Genomic DNA, 15,232 nt, shown 5'->3' on the forward strand with positions numbered 1-15,232 from the left:
GGTCTTGTCTGCTAAAGTTTGGTTCTCAAAGCAAAATAAAGCCCCGAGGTGGGTCATGTATTAGTAAATGTACTCTTAAGGCATGTTGTTGGACCAGAAATGAAAAAGAAAACTCCACTCACTCAAACGTCCACATAATGAGGAGTCATCCTTCTACCCTGGACACAATCACGTAGCTAATTTCACTTTATCGGGTGTTCAACTTTGGAGCTTTCAGCCGAGGAGTCAGTTTCATGTCGCTGTGTGTCGTGGCTGTAAGGGGGATTTAAAAAACAAAACCGCTGTGGTAATAAAGAGTCTTTGCTCCAGAGCGTGTCAGAGGAGAAGAATCGTTGTACTCAAACTGATCAAACCGAGCCGCTTTTGTTGTAAAGTCTATTTCTGGACGGGTTTGTGTTACCTGAGGCTATTTCTCCTCTTTTAACTCGACTGGGGAGTCCGCTCTCTCCCTCTTTACAGGGACCGCCTCCTCCTTAACACTCCCATCGTCTGTTAGTGCCGTCGTGTCTCCTTGCCTCTCCTCCTTAACCAGCTCCCTTTTCACCTTCTTCTTCTTCGCTGTGACTGCACACGGTGGTTTGACATCGGTGGTGGACTCGGCGGTGGCTTTGGAGCTCTCGCAGACAGTCGGACCCTCCCACTTTGGGATGTCCAATCCCAGCAGCTCCATCAGTTGTTTCATGACATCGTCCACGTAGCTGTGGATACGCAGGTGCGCGTGCTTGTCCTACAAAAACAGAAAATGTACGACGGTGAAACGGTAAAACCTGGAGATGCCGGACAGGGCACATGAGCAGAACGTAAACACAATGTAGCCTTTGATGTTGCCATCTCATGTTTCCACACACACACGCACACACGTGTGTGTGTGTCAGGTGGTGGTGCGTTAATGGGACTGACGTGTTTCGTGGGCTGCAGGTTCACGATGGCCAGTTTTCCTCCTTTGCGCTTGGTGAGAAGTGGAAGGTCTCCGCTGGGTTTGATCTGCAGGGAGGTGCCGAGCGTCAGCGCCAGGTCGGCTCGTCTGGGGACAGACAGTAGAAAATATGTCCTGAAATTAAGGGAGTCGCTGAGTTTCCAATGCTGATAGAAATGTTTGGTTGTGAGAAAAGACAGACATCTTTGTTTGGTACAGATCCCCTCAAAAAACATGTTCAAAGTATTATAAAGATGTAATAATTACCATTCCCTCGAACATAACAAATCATATCGCAATGTCAGTCAAAACATATCATTAAAAACTCCCTTTATCAGTGCTTGTGCTCACACATTTGGGCATCTGGAGATCCTACCCGCCCACAAGCTGTGAAATAAGACGACCCAGACAGTCTTTCATTGGCTGCCTGGATTCAACAAGCCATTCAGATTCGGTTCCCCTTCATGCAGACTCATCAGAATACACCGCAGCGAGAGAACTATCTTTGCAAAGGTGCACCGTATTCTTCTCACGAGCACAATCAGAGGAAACTGGATTTCTTTCAGAGGAGGGACGCTTATAGAGACTGAAGGTATATTCAGACGGTATGAGGAAAATAATGCATTTCTTTCTTTAAGGATCCTTGAAACACCTTGAGAACAGCCATAAGTGTTGAAAAATGATTTCAAAGATTGCTTTTTTTTTCTTTTAGAGAAACGGGTGCTTAGCGCTGTGACTCAGATGTAATGGTGATACATGAGAGGCCCAGACCACACACTCCACACACTCCACTGCTCACTGCGCTGTGTCATAATGAATGAAAGAGCCAAAACACAGCAGCTCCAGTTCTACAAGTACACAACACATCGCACAGTTAGAGCTCCAAAGCTTGTCTTTGTAGTTTAAATGTTACTATGCATCTATTAATGGTCATTAACATCAAGGTGAAACACAAACTTTCATCTTGCCGTTTTGTAGACGCACAGTAAACCGTTGTTGGGGTTGAAGGATTGCATGGAAACATTGACAGAAACATTAAAAAGAGAGAAATGGTAACGTTAAAGCAGACTGTGAAGCATTTTCACATCAGGACGCTGACAGAAAAATAAAGCAAATGCATCACACACATAAATTCACATTTTTCAGTTCGCAGGACACGTTTGAACTATGACATGTGACATGAAACAGGAATATCTGGATAGATAAGAGAATGTGCTGTGTGTAACCAGGTTATCAAGACAAATACTGAATCAAACCCAAAACAGACAATAGTATAATAAGAGTATAATAAGGAAACAATGGAGCTGCAATTCTATTTGTCTCACCTGCTGGCATCCTCTGCTCTGTTCAAGTCACTGTCAGGAAGAGCCTCCTCCCAGTCCAGTATAGTGCTGATCAGCTTCCCTCTGTTTCGGTAAAAGGATACTCTGTGATACTGATAAATGGATCATAGTTCATTACTGGATATTTCAAAATGCAGTGAAAGCATGCGTCACCTGCAGGCTCTCAGCCCTCTGGATCGCAGCACATCGCAGTGACGTCCTGTGGGCTTCAGTCCCATCACGCCGATCACCTTCTCTCTGACGTACTGCCTAGAAAACCAAGACTCCTACAGGTCACGTCTCTGTCCGTCCAGAGCAGCTTTAGTCGAGTTACAAGCATTTATACGCACGAGTTCGTGCACATAACCACGATAGTATCGATTAGATAGAACAGACAACTTTTGACTACAGACAGTTGTCTTCAAGATGTGGACTCAACAGGATTCTGGGAACGCTCTTTAAGGGTATCGGAGACTTAATTGCACATCATTTGCAGTTTGTACAAACAGTTTAAGATCAAAGTGTGTGTGTGTGTGTACATACCTGCCACACTTCTCACACTCCTCCACAAACATGTTTCCATGGAGCTCTGATAACACATCCCTAGAAGATTCAAAAGATCATATTTCATTGTTTTTAATTGTCTCCAAAAATGAATGTCCAGACTCTTCCACAGAACTTCTCTGCAGTCCCTCTCTGATTAATATTCTGAGGCCTCAAGATATTCATTTCTGTATTCCACTGACAACCAGTTCACTTCACCAGTTTGTCCGCTGCCTCAATGATTTCCTCAGAGAACTACCGTTCTGACCGATGGGAGTGTAGAGGAAAACAAATGACTTCCAGGGAAACCAAGCCTTCCGCTTCCGATGCGCGTAATGGACGGGTTAATGTGCTGAATAAAGAATTGGATTATTGTCCTTCGGTTAGTCCGGAGACAGAACAAACATGTCCCACGACACTCGAGCCTCGTTTGAACTCACTTGAGCTGCATTTAAAGAGCTCCTCATGTCTCCCGCTGGTCCAGCTGTTATCACAAAGCAGCAGCTTCATATTCAACAACAATATGGTTCTCTCACAGGACTTACAACGCTGTATATATTTGTATATGAGAAATGAGTAAAGATAAAACTAACTATAGTGTGGTCGTTTCCTCCACATTAAGGAATTCACTGCATGTTCTGAACAAGTTAACTTTTCCTCTTAATAAATACCTCACGTCCACTCCTCTCGCTCTGCTTCAACTCAAAATCACTCTGCACAGCGATGTAATCTAACACGATCTACAATCTAACATATATTTGCAAATGGAGAACCTTTTCCTCTCACATATATGGAGAACTTTGTGAAAACGAGGACATTTGCTGCAGTCATAGTGTTTGATGGGATGATACATCTTTAAAGCTGCACTAATGAGTATTTTTATACTAACATTAGGTCAACTGACTACATCTAAATGGGGAACATGGTGACTTGCAGTGAACAATCCAGAGTGATTGATCCCCGGCTCTGCAGTTCCCCTAAACTCAGTGCTGCTCTTTAGCGTCTTCCAGCCCATTGTTTTGGTTTTATGGTTCACTCTCGCTGCTCTTATCCACCTCGTTTCCAGCAGCAGCGGCTTTTAGAAAACAAGTTCTTAAAGACGACGACACGCTACCTGACCAGCACCAACCGGCAAAAAGTTAGCACAGCTGGTTCAAAGAGTGGAGCAGTTAGAAAGGTGGATCCAAATGAATGCTCATGCTGCTCTGTGTCTGCCGAGTGGGTGAATAGTTTTAGGTGATATGTTGTAGAGCTGTTACAATTAATCAATCAACTGAAAATCAATTGCCAACTATTTTGACAATCAATTCATTGTTTAAGTCATTTTTTTTAAATGAAAACTTTTCTAAAGTTTTATAAACCAAATGATTTATAGATAAATGGAAAGTCCAGTACAACACTGTAACAAGCAGATAAATTAATTATGAAAATAATTGTTTTCAGCCCAACAGTGTTGCATTTACAGCTTATTGTGGGGAAAAAAAACAATACTGCTTTAAAAAGGTACCGTGTGTACCAAATAGTTTGAACGTTCATAACGTTGACATTCAAATCCTAAATCAAAGACATTTAGTGTTTCCCCTGCAGTCATTCTGAAGCAGTGCAACGGAGATGTGAAGTGAAAATACGTTGTCGGTACCGGTTACAAACAGGCTCGGTAGTGAATATTATGGGCTACTATTTGTGTAATTAGACTCCAGTGGTGGCTGCGTAGGAATGTGAGAGACTGTTGTGATCCAAACATTTCCAATAACTCCTGAGTTTGTAGAGTCCAAAAGAAAAGACGGATGTAATCATTTCAACAACGTGTTTTTATCTGTGAAACATTCTGCTTCAATCCACACTTGTTGGCATTCAGCCTTTCAAACACATTTTCACTGCAGTGAAGAATCTGTTCTACCGTTTCCCTCGCTGGCACAAACGGAGGCTCGTACCGACGGGTTATAGATCAGCTACACATTCAGAAAATAAAAAAAAATATTTACTATTAGTACTATTACTAAAATAAGCTTACTCTGCACCTGTGAGTGCTACTTGGTGCTACGTGGCTCGCCTGTGAGATATTGCATCGCCCCGTGCCCACTAACAGCAATGGCTTGAGTGAGCTACTTGAGTGTGCGTCATGCTACAGGAGGCGGGGCGGGGTTACCTGGGGAAGCCTGATCGGACGTGTAGGCCGTCCACATTCTGGCTGATGAGATACTTGAGGAAGCCGGCCCTCTGCAGCCCCAGGAGGGCCATGTGAGTCAAGCTAGGTCGGGCATCTTCAAATGTGATGTCAAAGTGAGGTGACTCACCCTTTTCTTCTAACGTCCACACACCTTTTGGACCCCTGGAAGAGAATATAGTGATGAAGAGAGGACTGGTAGCTTTAATCAGGAGTGGACAGGTTGTAATGCAGTGGGTGGACTGGAGGCATTTCGTGTCTACAACTGGTGTGTGGGGAATGGGTATGTATTCATGGTTGAGTATCAAAAGAATCTAAGAGGAGGAGTTTTGAGTGTCTAAATGAGGGATGAACACAGCGGACCTGTCAGTACTGCTGTTTGAAACACTCACAGTTACCTCGAGGATACACAACTTATCTTTATGCATCAGATGAGGAAACGCATCCAGTGAATCATCAACACAGCATCATCTCTCAACACCAATAGGATTCATTGCCCCCTCAGCCAAGACCAGTTCAAAGACGTACCGACGTTAACGGAGTGGCCTGTACGTCACGTATTACACAGCAGGTGTATACAAGGTAAATGTCGTCAATAATACCAACCCCAGGGGCTGACTTTGTACCTGTCAGCTGGGGAAAGTGTGTGTGTGTGTGTGTGTGTGTGTGTGTGTGTGTGTGTGTGTGTGCATGGCAGCAGTGGGAATATCACGTGTGTTGGTGTGCCTGATGTAGGAACCTTGGCTTTAATGATATCGCCGTCAAAGCTCGAGTCTACCTGACTGACAGGAAGACCAATCAAGCATTAATTAGTCAGGTCTCCAGCAAACATCTACAAAAGTATGAATTCTCACTTGTAAATATCCGACATTCACACCAGAATGAATTCAATGAATGAGTAAAAAGTTGTCCATCTTCTGTGCCACAGCTCGACTATTACGGAAAAATACGTGTCTGCAGAATATCAAAGGAGATTCTTGCACTATAATGGAGGAACACACACTGATGTGTGTGAGATATTGTTTTACAAAGAGCTGGAGTCAACAAATAATAAACAAGTACTGCCCTCATCTGCTCATACAGTGGTACTACAAGAGAAAGCAGGAGGCTAAGTGAAGATTCACATTATGTCATTTCTGGCCTGGATTCACTGATTATGCAGTTTATTTGAAAACAGTATTTTGTATTAGATGCTGTGGCATAAGGTTGGTAGTTGTCCACAAGTTATCTTCAGACTTGCAATGTTATATAATCCATTTATATATATATTCATATAATCAATTTGCCATTTTAATCCAAAAGCAGATTAATGCCAAGGAAAGGTAGACAGTAACTTCAATTCAAAACAGGAAAATTAAGGAATCTCCACTACGTTATGTACATTATCATAATCTCTCCAAAGATTTGTGCCTCACCTGAAGTCGGGGATGCCTGTTGAGGTGCTGATTCCGGCTCCAGAGTGGACAACCAAGTATTGAGATTCTTTTACCAACTGGGCGAGGGTCTCCACCTTCGCCTTCAGCTCCTCAGGGCTGTCAAACACCTGCCACAGAGCAGCAGGCATCAGGTTAAAACAGCTGGCACAATCAAATATCACATAATTTCTGATACAATGCCTAAATATCAGGAGCATTTAGGAACGACGCAGGTCGAGAGGGGATGCTTTCATACAGTATTTCATCTAAACAATGTCGGTGTAAAGGCCCTGCAGGCGAAGAGATTCCCTGTTCAGTTTGAACTGAAGCCATAAAAGGCCAAAGCATTCACAGTCACGCAGCTCGTCAATACAGAACAAGTACGAATGTTCATGATGTTACAATAACAAACACACATATGAATATCTTGTTTCATGTTGCAGTTTTAATGTAGTGTCTTTTCCTGTAAGCGTTGCCGCAAATCACTCATGGGGGAGAGCGTGCTAGACTTTGTAATCTAACCCGATATCTCCAGTGGGACACGAGCTACTACAACTTGAGAATTACTCAAGAAACGTTGCTCTGGGTTTTACGCTTGGTGCGTCTTTCAAGTTGGATAACTTTTAAATGTTCTGCACCTCACACATTCCCTTCTGCCATTTCCTGTTATTGTCTTTTATTTTTAAGTGACAGGTGAATTACTGTTGTACCTGAGCAGAGATTTTACTAAACATGGAACAGCTTTGAAGACAGAATTGTAAAGTATATAACAAAGCTGGAACAGAGAGTGTCACATTATGTTTAGGGTGGAAAGTAATACAATATATTCAATGTACAGTTCATCAATTTTTCTGCATCTTTATACTTCTGCTATTCACGATTTCAGAGTAAAGGTATTGCCCCTTTACTTCTCAACTTTATCTGATTGCTGAAGTGACTAGTTTGGGCCTCTCTTTAAATCCAATCTTCAGTGAAAGTCTTTCATGTAAAACATGAAATTACAACACCAAACTGGGGACAGTGGCTTTTTGCAGACAATATTTAACATATAACGTGACATTACAGGGTAAAGTATTCATTGCTAGTTCAGCTAACGTTAGAACATTGATTGCACGTGAGGGAATGGTGTAAAATGAATGGACCCATTCTTAACAAAGACCAATAACGGTGATGCTTAAAGGGCTTTCTGCTGCTGGCTTTAAGTTTTCTTCGGTCAACACTTGAAAGCAGAACCTTTGGATGATATCAACGTATTGCTACTCAAATGTATTTTATTATTATTTTCAATTTATCATCCTAAAGATGAAGCAGACATCATGGCTAACCTGCTAGCAGCTAACCACACAACGTTAGCCCACAGTCGATTTATTTTACCTCAGGAAGTCCACACACTCCTTTGTCTGCGTACGGTGAGAGGCCAGCAGCATAGTTCACAGACATGGCTGGTGTTGGTCTCTTTATTATTGTTGTGTAGGACGTTGTTCCTGTATCGTAGAGACGAATAATCTCACAAGCGTTTCTTTAATCGTGTGGTTTGGCTGACGTCATCTCTAAGCGACAACGTGAGCTGCGTTCTAAGAGTTGGGAAAATGCACGAGATCTCCCCGTCCACCCCGGAAACGAACCATCGAAGAATGTTTACTTTTCACATAAAATCCCGTTATCACACCGGGTTTCACAAATCGTGCACTGCAAAATTGGACATAGTGTGGCGAAAACACAAACTTAAATGTATCTAAGTTTATGAAGTACCTATCAGGAAGGCCCAGTCGCATGCCTCGGCCTACTCCTAATGCAGCATTTTGAGCTTTTGTATTCTCTTTATGAACTATATTTGAATCTATGAAGCTTCACAGCTTATGGTGGACACTTATATCAGACATATAAACCAAAAATACAGCAAGTTGGGCACGACCTCTTCAGGGCTTCAAAAGAAGTATTCACTCAGAAGGCTGTGGCTTTAAACTATGAAGATAATACGCAATTTTCCCGTGTGACTTGAATGCAGCACCATGCCTTCACAATCATGATAGAATAATTTTCTTCTCAATTACTAATAGATTTCCTACATTATAAAAATAACCACTAACATGACAGATAGTCATATCTATAGACGACAGATTGTCTGTTTTACTGCAGGCTTCGACAAACGGGCCTGTTATCATGCATACATATGCAACATAGTGCAGATTCACCTTTCAATCTACATTCATACCAGAGAGGGAATATTGTGACGCAGTACACCATGGAGTTTGTGCAGGGCAATCAATCCTTAAAGACAGTTTTAATAAAATCAAAGGTGAATATATTTTGAAAACTACTTTTAAGATAGCCAATATTGAAAGTGCAACCAATCCAAGCACTGCAAGACTGTTCATTTTTTTCCCAATAAATCTTTATTTTTCAGTTTAAATAGCCGAAAATAAAAAATAAAACACAGGTGAATAAAACAATACATCAATCATACATACAGCTACATGTGCATATCAGTTATGGTTCCTGTTGAAGCTGTAAACCAACTCTGAAGACCAACCTAAAAGAGTAAAATAGATGCTTGTATTAATTGTTTTGTCATTATGCAATTCATTATCCTGAGAAATTCAGTATGAAGTCCTAATTTGAGTTAATTCAAACAAACAATATTGCTTATGCAAAAATACACAAAAAAAGACCCCATGCACTCTAAAAATGATATCAAAACCCGTCTACTCTCTGCTGACACAAAGAATAGAAATGAAAACAGAACATGACGGCCTTGTTCTCTCACTTCAGGGGCTGAAAAACTTTGATAATTCGGACCGATACGGCAACAACACTTTTTGACAGACATTTTTCCTATAGAAGCATTTTTTTAGGCCAATCAAACCAAATCTCATCACATGAATCATTGCAAGCAAAAGATTGCAGGCATAATGTCAAACCAAAGAAAGAGACTAAAATAACGAAGCCTGCAAGAGAGCAACCAAAGACGAGAACAGTTTGGGCTTTTCTTTTTCACTGCTTCGTGTCTTTGGCTCCGTCGGGCCTCTCAGAGAGCAAAGGAGGATATACATTTCTGATCAGTAATTAGTTCTGCCCCCCCACTGAATAACTTCCCTACATTAACTATTAAATCTGAGCTACTTCAAATAACATAACCCCACACTCAAAATGACACAGAACCACATCCAACAGTAACCAGAAGAAAACACAGCAAAAGATCAGTTTCTTGTTACTAAAACTGTTCACGTGAGGGTTTGACCCACTGACTCAGCTTTGCCAGCTGGTCCTCCAGACACAAAGTTCTCTGGCATCCCGGTCAACACTAGTCTTTCTTCTCAGCGAGCTGAAAACGGATCCCGATGTAGGTCAGCGGTCCATCAGTAAAAAGGGACGAAAAGCTTCCGATCGTGTTCCGGCATGCACAAGAACTTTGAAAACATCGTCCTGTGACATCCCGTCATATGGAAGCCCGGGCAGATTGTGAAACTTGGAAATGTCTGATTCAATGGGTTGTTCCTCAATCTACTGGTGAGCAACACCCGGTTACAATTAGGGAAATAAAGATATGCGAGAGAGAGAGAGAGAGAGAGAGATGCTGAGTAAAGTTTGGAGGTGTTTGCACCAGTGCAAATGTTGCGATTGTTAAAAGTGGTATTAACCCCACAACACTGTGTACTGTACAGGAGGCCGGACAACTCAAGAGGATGAAGTAATATTCTCTGACAGTAAGGTTTTAGGTGATAATGAAAATGATAACGGAGGAAACTGGTGACTTTTGTGCTGGTGCAAATCTGACTATTTCTGACTCCTCTACAACAGTGCATCGATTTTCGCCTCTGAAAATAATTCAGAGACCCGGGAGACACAACAACAGCTCTTTTCATTGGTTTAGAAGTGGGAAGCTTCAAATCTTTCTTGGGTGTCGACCCAAGAATTTCTGGCAACCCAGAGAGAAAAAAAAAAAAACGGGTAGCATGTGTCAGCCACGGTTGGGGTGCCGTTTAAAAAGCATGTCACGACTCCTCGTTGCCCGAGTCGTCTTCGTCGTAGCAGCAGTCGCCGTCCTCGCCGTCCACGTCGTCGTCGTCGTAGTAATAGTCATAGAAGAGGTCGGAGCCTTCGTCGGGGGCCGGGACCCGCGTGCGGACGCAGTACTCGGCCAGCGTGGTGGGCACCTTCACGCCGTCGCGCTCAGCTTCCGCCTTGGTGGCCAACACCTGTTTTCTGAGGGAGATAGTGAAGAAGACATAGGACGACTGGGCACTTGACAAAGAGGCTTTTTAAACGCGGCCTACTCTTGTGAGTGCGAGTGTTTACCTGATGATCTCTACGTATTCCCGGTCCTTGCCCCTGCTGTCCCTCCATTTGCGGTACATGACGGAGGCGTCCACGTTGGCGGGGGAGAAGGTGTTGGGTTCATTCAGCAGCGAGATCACACTCAGCAAAATCGTCCTGGAAGAGAACAAAAAGGTGAAAAAATATGAATATATATACTTAAATTATAATGATATAAAATGGCAGTTTTTCAACAGGATATAAACACGTGAATTGTATATTTGATTATCAAATGTGAACATGTTATTTGCTATTTGTATATCCATCAACTAATAAATAACACCCGACATGAAATCCCCCATTTATGATCTGTATACAAACATTTAAATAGTTGCTTATAACATACTTTAATGTAAGTGTACACAGCTATAGTGATATTTTTAAGAGTTTATTAATGTACAGTATTTATCAACAATTGTAACTATATTATACAATATAAAACAATTATATAAGAAGCTTATAATGGCCAGATCTTTTTAATATAACTATATGTTTATTATTGAGGTCTTAGTTAGTTATTATTAGTTAGTTATTGTTCCCTTGAGGAAAGTTATTATCACCACATATGTGACTCATTCACATAGATACTACATACCATAATACATTTAATCCCCACGTATTTGACATGGTGTTGATCATTTTGGTCAGATATAAATGTAAAATAACCTATTGTTCCACACACTATGAGCTGCTCTATTGAAGAACACAACATCATTTTGAAATGTATTTTTATCATAAGATCTAATGGTGTTTGTTGTGCCTGAGTAAGATTCAAGTGGTTTCAGTTAAGCACAGCATGTATTTTTAGCCGTGATGGAGAATTTCTTGATGTCGTGGCTCTTAATAAATTCTTGTTTGATAAATAATTTGGTAAAAATGGAACTCTGACACGAATCCACCACAGGCCACTTTTGATTCAAACAAACAGTTGAAATATTTTAACTTTTTTTAACTGCTTGGTAACGCCTCCACATTTTACAGATATACAAATATTGCGCAACTACCCAACATACAAAGGGAGCTATCTAATGACAGCACTGGCCAAAAACAGGTCACATCACACACATGTGGTACTGACGGGACGCCACCGAAGACACGTGATAAGGGTGTGAGTCAGGTCAATCATTGAGGTGGCTGAGAGAAGACAAAGAAGGGAGGCACCCAGAAAGGAGAGACACACGAGGAGAGATATTGAGGGAGAGTGCTAACCGGACATTCTGGGTGGGATTCCACCTCTCTGAAGGCAGCTCTCCGCTCTGCGGGTCGTCTACTGGAGGGTGCAAAATAGAGATGCACACGTCTCCATTCTAAAAAAAACAGAGGAAAGCAACTCGTTTATATTATGAGATTCATCGTGCAACACGTGAAAGACGTTGAATGAAATGTAATGATATGAAATAAAATCAGGGTTTGACACGTTACCTCATAGATGTTGGGGTGCCACATCTTGGTGAGGAACCGGAAGGCAGGTGGGGAGTAAGGGTAGTCTATAGGGAACTTGATCCGAGCCTGGGACACACAACATGTGGTTGAACACTGTATTACTACAATATAGATATACAGTGGGTACGGAAAGTATTCAGACCCCTTTAAATTTTTCACTCTTTGTTTCATTGCAGCCATTTGCTAAAATCAAAAAAGTTCATTTTATTTCTCATTAATATACACTCAGCACCCCATCTTGACAGAAAAAAACAGAAATGTAGAAATGTTTGCAAATTTATTAATAAAGAAAAACTGAAATATCACATGGTCATAAGTATTCAGACCCTTTGCTGTGACACTCATATTTAACTCACATGCTGTCCATTTCTTCTGATCCTCCTTGAGATGGTTCTACTCCTTCATTGGAGTCCAGCTGTGTTTAATTAAACTGATTGGACTTGATTAGGAAAGGCACACCTGTCTATATAAGACCTTACAGCTCACAGTGCATGTCAGAGCAAATGAGAATCATGAGGTCGAAGGAACTGCCCAAGGAGCTCAGAGACAGAATTGTGGCAAGGCACAGATCTGGCCAAGGTTACAAAAGAATTTCTGCAGCACTCAAGGTTCCTACGAGCACAGTGGCCTCCATAATCCTTAAATGGAAGAAGTTTGGGACGACCAGAACTCTTCCTAGACCTGGCCGTCCAGCCAAACTGAGCAATCGTGGAAGAAGAGCCTTGGTGAGAGAGGTAAAGAAGAACCCAAAGATCACTGTGGCTGAGCTCCAGAGATGCAGTAGGGAGATGGGAGAAAGTTCCACAAAGTCAACTATCACTGCAGCCCTCCACCAGTCGGGGCTTTATGGCAGAGTGGCCCGACGGAAGCCTCTCCTCAGTGCAAGACATATGAAAGCCCGCATAGAGTTTGCCAAAAAACACATGAAGGACTCCCAGACTATGAGAAATAAGATTCTCTGGTCTGATGAGACCAAGATTGAACTTTTTGGAGTTGATTCTAAGCGGTATGTGTGGAGAAAACCAGGCACTGCTCATCACCTGCCCAATACAATCCCAACAGTGAAACATGGTGGTGGCAGCATCATGCTATGGGGGTGTTTGTCAGCTGCAGGGACAGGACGACTGGTTGCAATTGAAGGAAAGATGAATGCGGCCAAGTACAGAGATATCCTGGAAGAAAACCTCTTCCAGAGTGCTCTGGACCTCAGACTGGGCCGAAGGTTCACCTTCCAACAAGACAATGACCCTAAGCACACAGCTAAAATAACAAAGGAGTGGCTTCGGAACAACTCTGTGACCATTCTTGACTGGCCCAGCCAGAGCCCTGACCTAAACCCAATTGAGCATCTCTGGAGAGACCTGAAAATGGCTGTTCACCATCCAACCTGACGGAACTGGAGAGGATCTGCAAGGAAGAATGGCAGAGGATCCCCAAATCCAGGTGTGAAAAACTTGTTGCATCATTCCCAAGAAGACTCATGGCTGTACTAGCTCAAAAGGGTGCTTCTACTCAATACTGAGCAAAGGGTCTGAATACTTATGACCATGTGATATTTCAGTTTTTCTTTATTAATAAATTTGCAAACATTTCTACATTTCTGTTTTTTTCTGTCAAGATGGGGTGCTGAGTGTACATTAATGAGAAATAAAATGAACTTTTTTGATTTTAGCAAATGGCTGCAATGAAGCAAAGAGTTAAAAATTTAAAGGGGTCTGAATACTTTCCGTACCCACTGTATATACAATTTATTCATCCCTAGGGGGAAATTTGTACACAATATACACATTTTACTGACACACTTGATTGTCATGCAAGTTTTTCCATGTAGATTATGTGATGTGTAATATTTGAAGAACTGATAATGTAAATGCTGTATTTAATGTGTGGTGTCTGTGTTTTAATGATCTGTCAGATGTGCCACCTTAGTGGACAATAAAGTCGTATTCTTACCTTAAAATAGCCCCCTTCATAATGAGTGTTTGGGGGCCCGAAAATGGCCACTTCCCAGTTGTACATGTCAGCCTCGTCCACCAGTGTGATCTTGAATCCCTCGACGGGCTCCTCCTGGAGGCTCTTCATTTCCAACATGAGTGCTTTCTGTGAACTGGCTACATGAGTGTGTTGCGCCATACTGAACTAGGGAGCTTTCGAGATTATGTGGAGTCAACAGCTGACCCGGGTTGTTTACACGATCGCGACTGAGTTACCCTCACGAGCCCTCAAAACAACTCAAAAAACACCTGTCTGTTTTCGACGTTCGGAGACAATGAAACAGGCCAAACCAGACGGGCTGCGCATAAATCAAACAAAGGTTGCGTTGATTTTCCCCCAAAACAATCAGGTGAATTATTTACAAGTGCGATCAATACGTAGACATTGGTGAACTGACCAAACCATTGTGGCTGACCAGCGCCTCCAGCTTTAGTTGATCTACCCGGCAGGGCAGCCGCGGATATAAGCCGTAAATCTACTGGTAGCTGCTGGCTAATGTAAACTAGCTCACAAGCCTCACGGACCAGCTGAAGACCAGTTTACCTCCGCGTCAATAGTTTATAACTCCGCACGAGAGTCAGACTAGAGCAGGAAACACAATTACTGATCCGAAATGCTAGCGAACACAAACTCTGACGACAAGTCAGAAGTGTAGTTTAAAACGGGCCGAACGGGAGAATGGGTAAAGAAGAATGTTGCTGAAAGGAGTCTTCTCTCCCCTCAACACGGGCAATGGCGCCTTGTGTTGTCTGGGATTTGTAGTCCGCGCTTCATCCGCAAACACGACTTTTAACCGAACAAGCAAGAAAGAAAGCCACACAATAGTGTATAACAATAGCTGGTTATATGAAGAAAACGTTAACCAAGGTTAATTGGTTGATATGTCACCATATTTAATATATATTATTTTAGGAGTGAACGGAGACAACTACATATGCCTGACGTCACGAACATACGAATGTTGTTTGTGTTTCTGAAAAGCAGCTTTGACCTAATTTCACTCTCACGTTGTTTTACCAAAAACAACATATTTCAATGGTGTTACATTGATTGTAGATGCCCCGTGCATGTATTTGTATGTATTATAATTTGTTTTCTCAATCTTTAGTCGTGA

General features: G+C 42.1%; 2 protein-coding genes across 2 annotated transcripts; both read right to left on the minus strand.

Annotated features, from left to right (window-relative positions):
* Positions 1–6: 6 nt before the first annotated feature.
* sirt6 (sirtuin 6) lies at positions 7–7,901 on the minus strand. Its single transcript, XM_031855345.1, has 8 exons — positions 7,738–7,901; positions 6,364–6,491; positions 4,931–5,113; positions 2,782–2,841; positions 2,413–2,508; positions 2,242–2,322; positions 901–1,024; positions 7–727 (listed from the first exon to the last, which is right to left on the minus strand). The coding sequence occupies exons 1-8, from the start codon at positions 7,801–7,803 to the stop codon at positions 407–409; spliced, it is 1,059 nt and encodes a 352-aa protein (XP_031711205.1). The 5' UTR covers positions 7,804–7,901; the 3' UTR covers positions 7–406.
* Positions 7,902–8,721: 820 nt separating this feature from the next.
* Positions 8,722–14,869, minus strand: LOC116387386 (ubiquitin-conjugating enzyme E2 R1-like). Its single transcript, XM_031854393.1, has 5 exons — positions 14,077–14,869; positions 12,103–12,189; positions 11,890–11,987; positions 10,663–10,797; positions 8,722–10,569 (listed from the first exon to the last, which is right to left on the minus strand). The coding sequence occupies exons 1-5, from the start codon at positions 14,254–14,256 to the stop codon at positions 10,359–10,361; spliced, it is 711 nt and encodes a 236-aa protein (XP_031710253.1). The 5' UTR covers positions 14,257–14,869; the 3' UTR covers positions 8,722–10,358.
* Positions 14,870–15,232: the final 363 nt, after the last annotated feature.

The sequence above is a fragment of the Anarrhichthys ocellatus genome, unplaced genomic scaffold, assembly GCF_004355925.1.
Source record: "Anarrhichthys ocellatus isolate YVR2014 unplaced genomic scaffold, GSC_Weel_1.0 scaffold15, whole genome shotgun sequence".
Lineage (NCBI taxonomy): Eukaryota > Metazoa > Chordata > Actinopteri > Perciformes > Anarhichadidae > Anarrhichthys > Anarrhichthys ocellatus.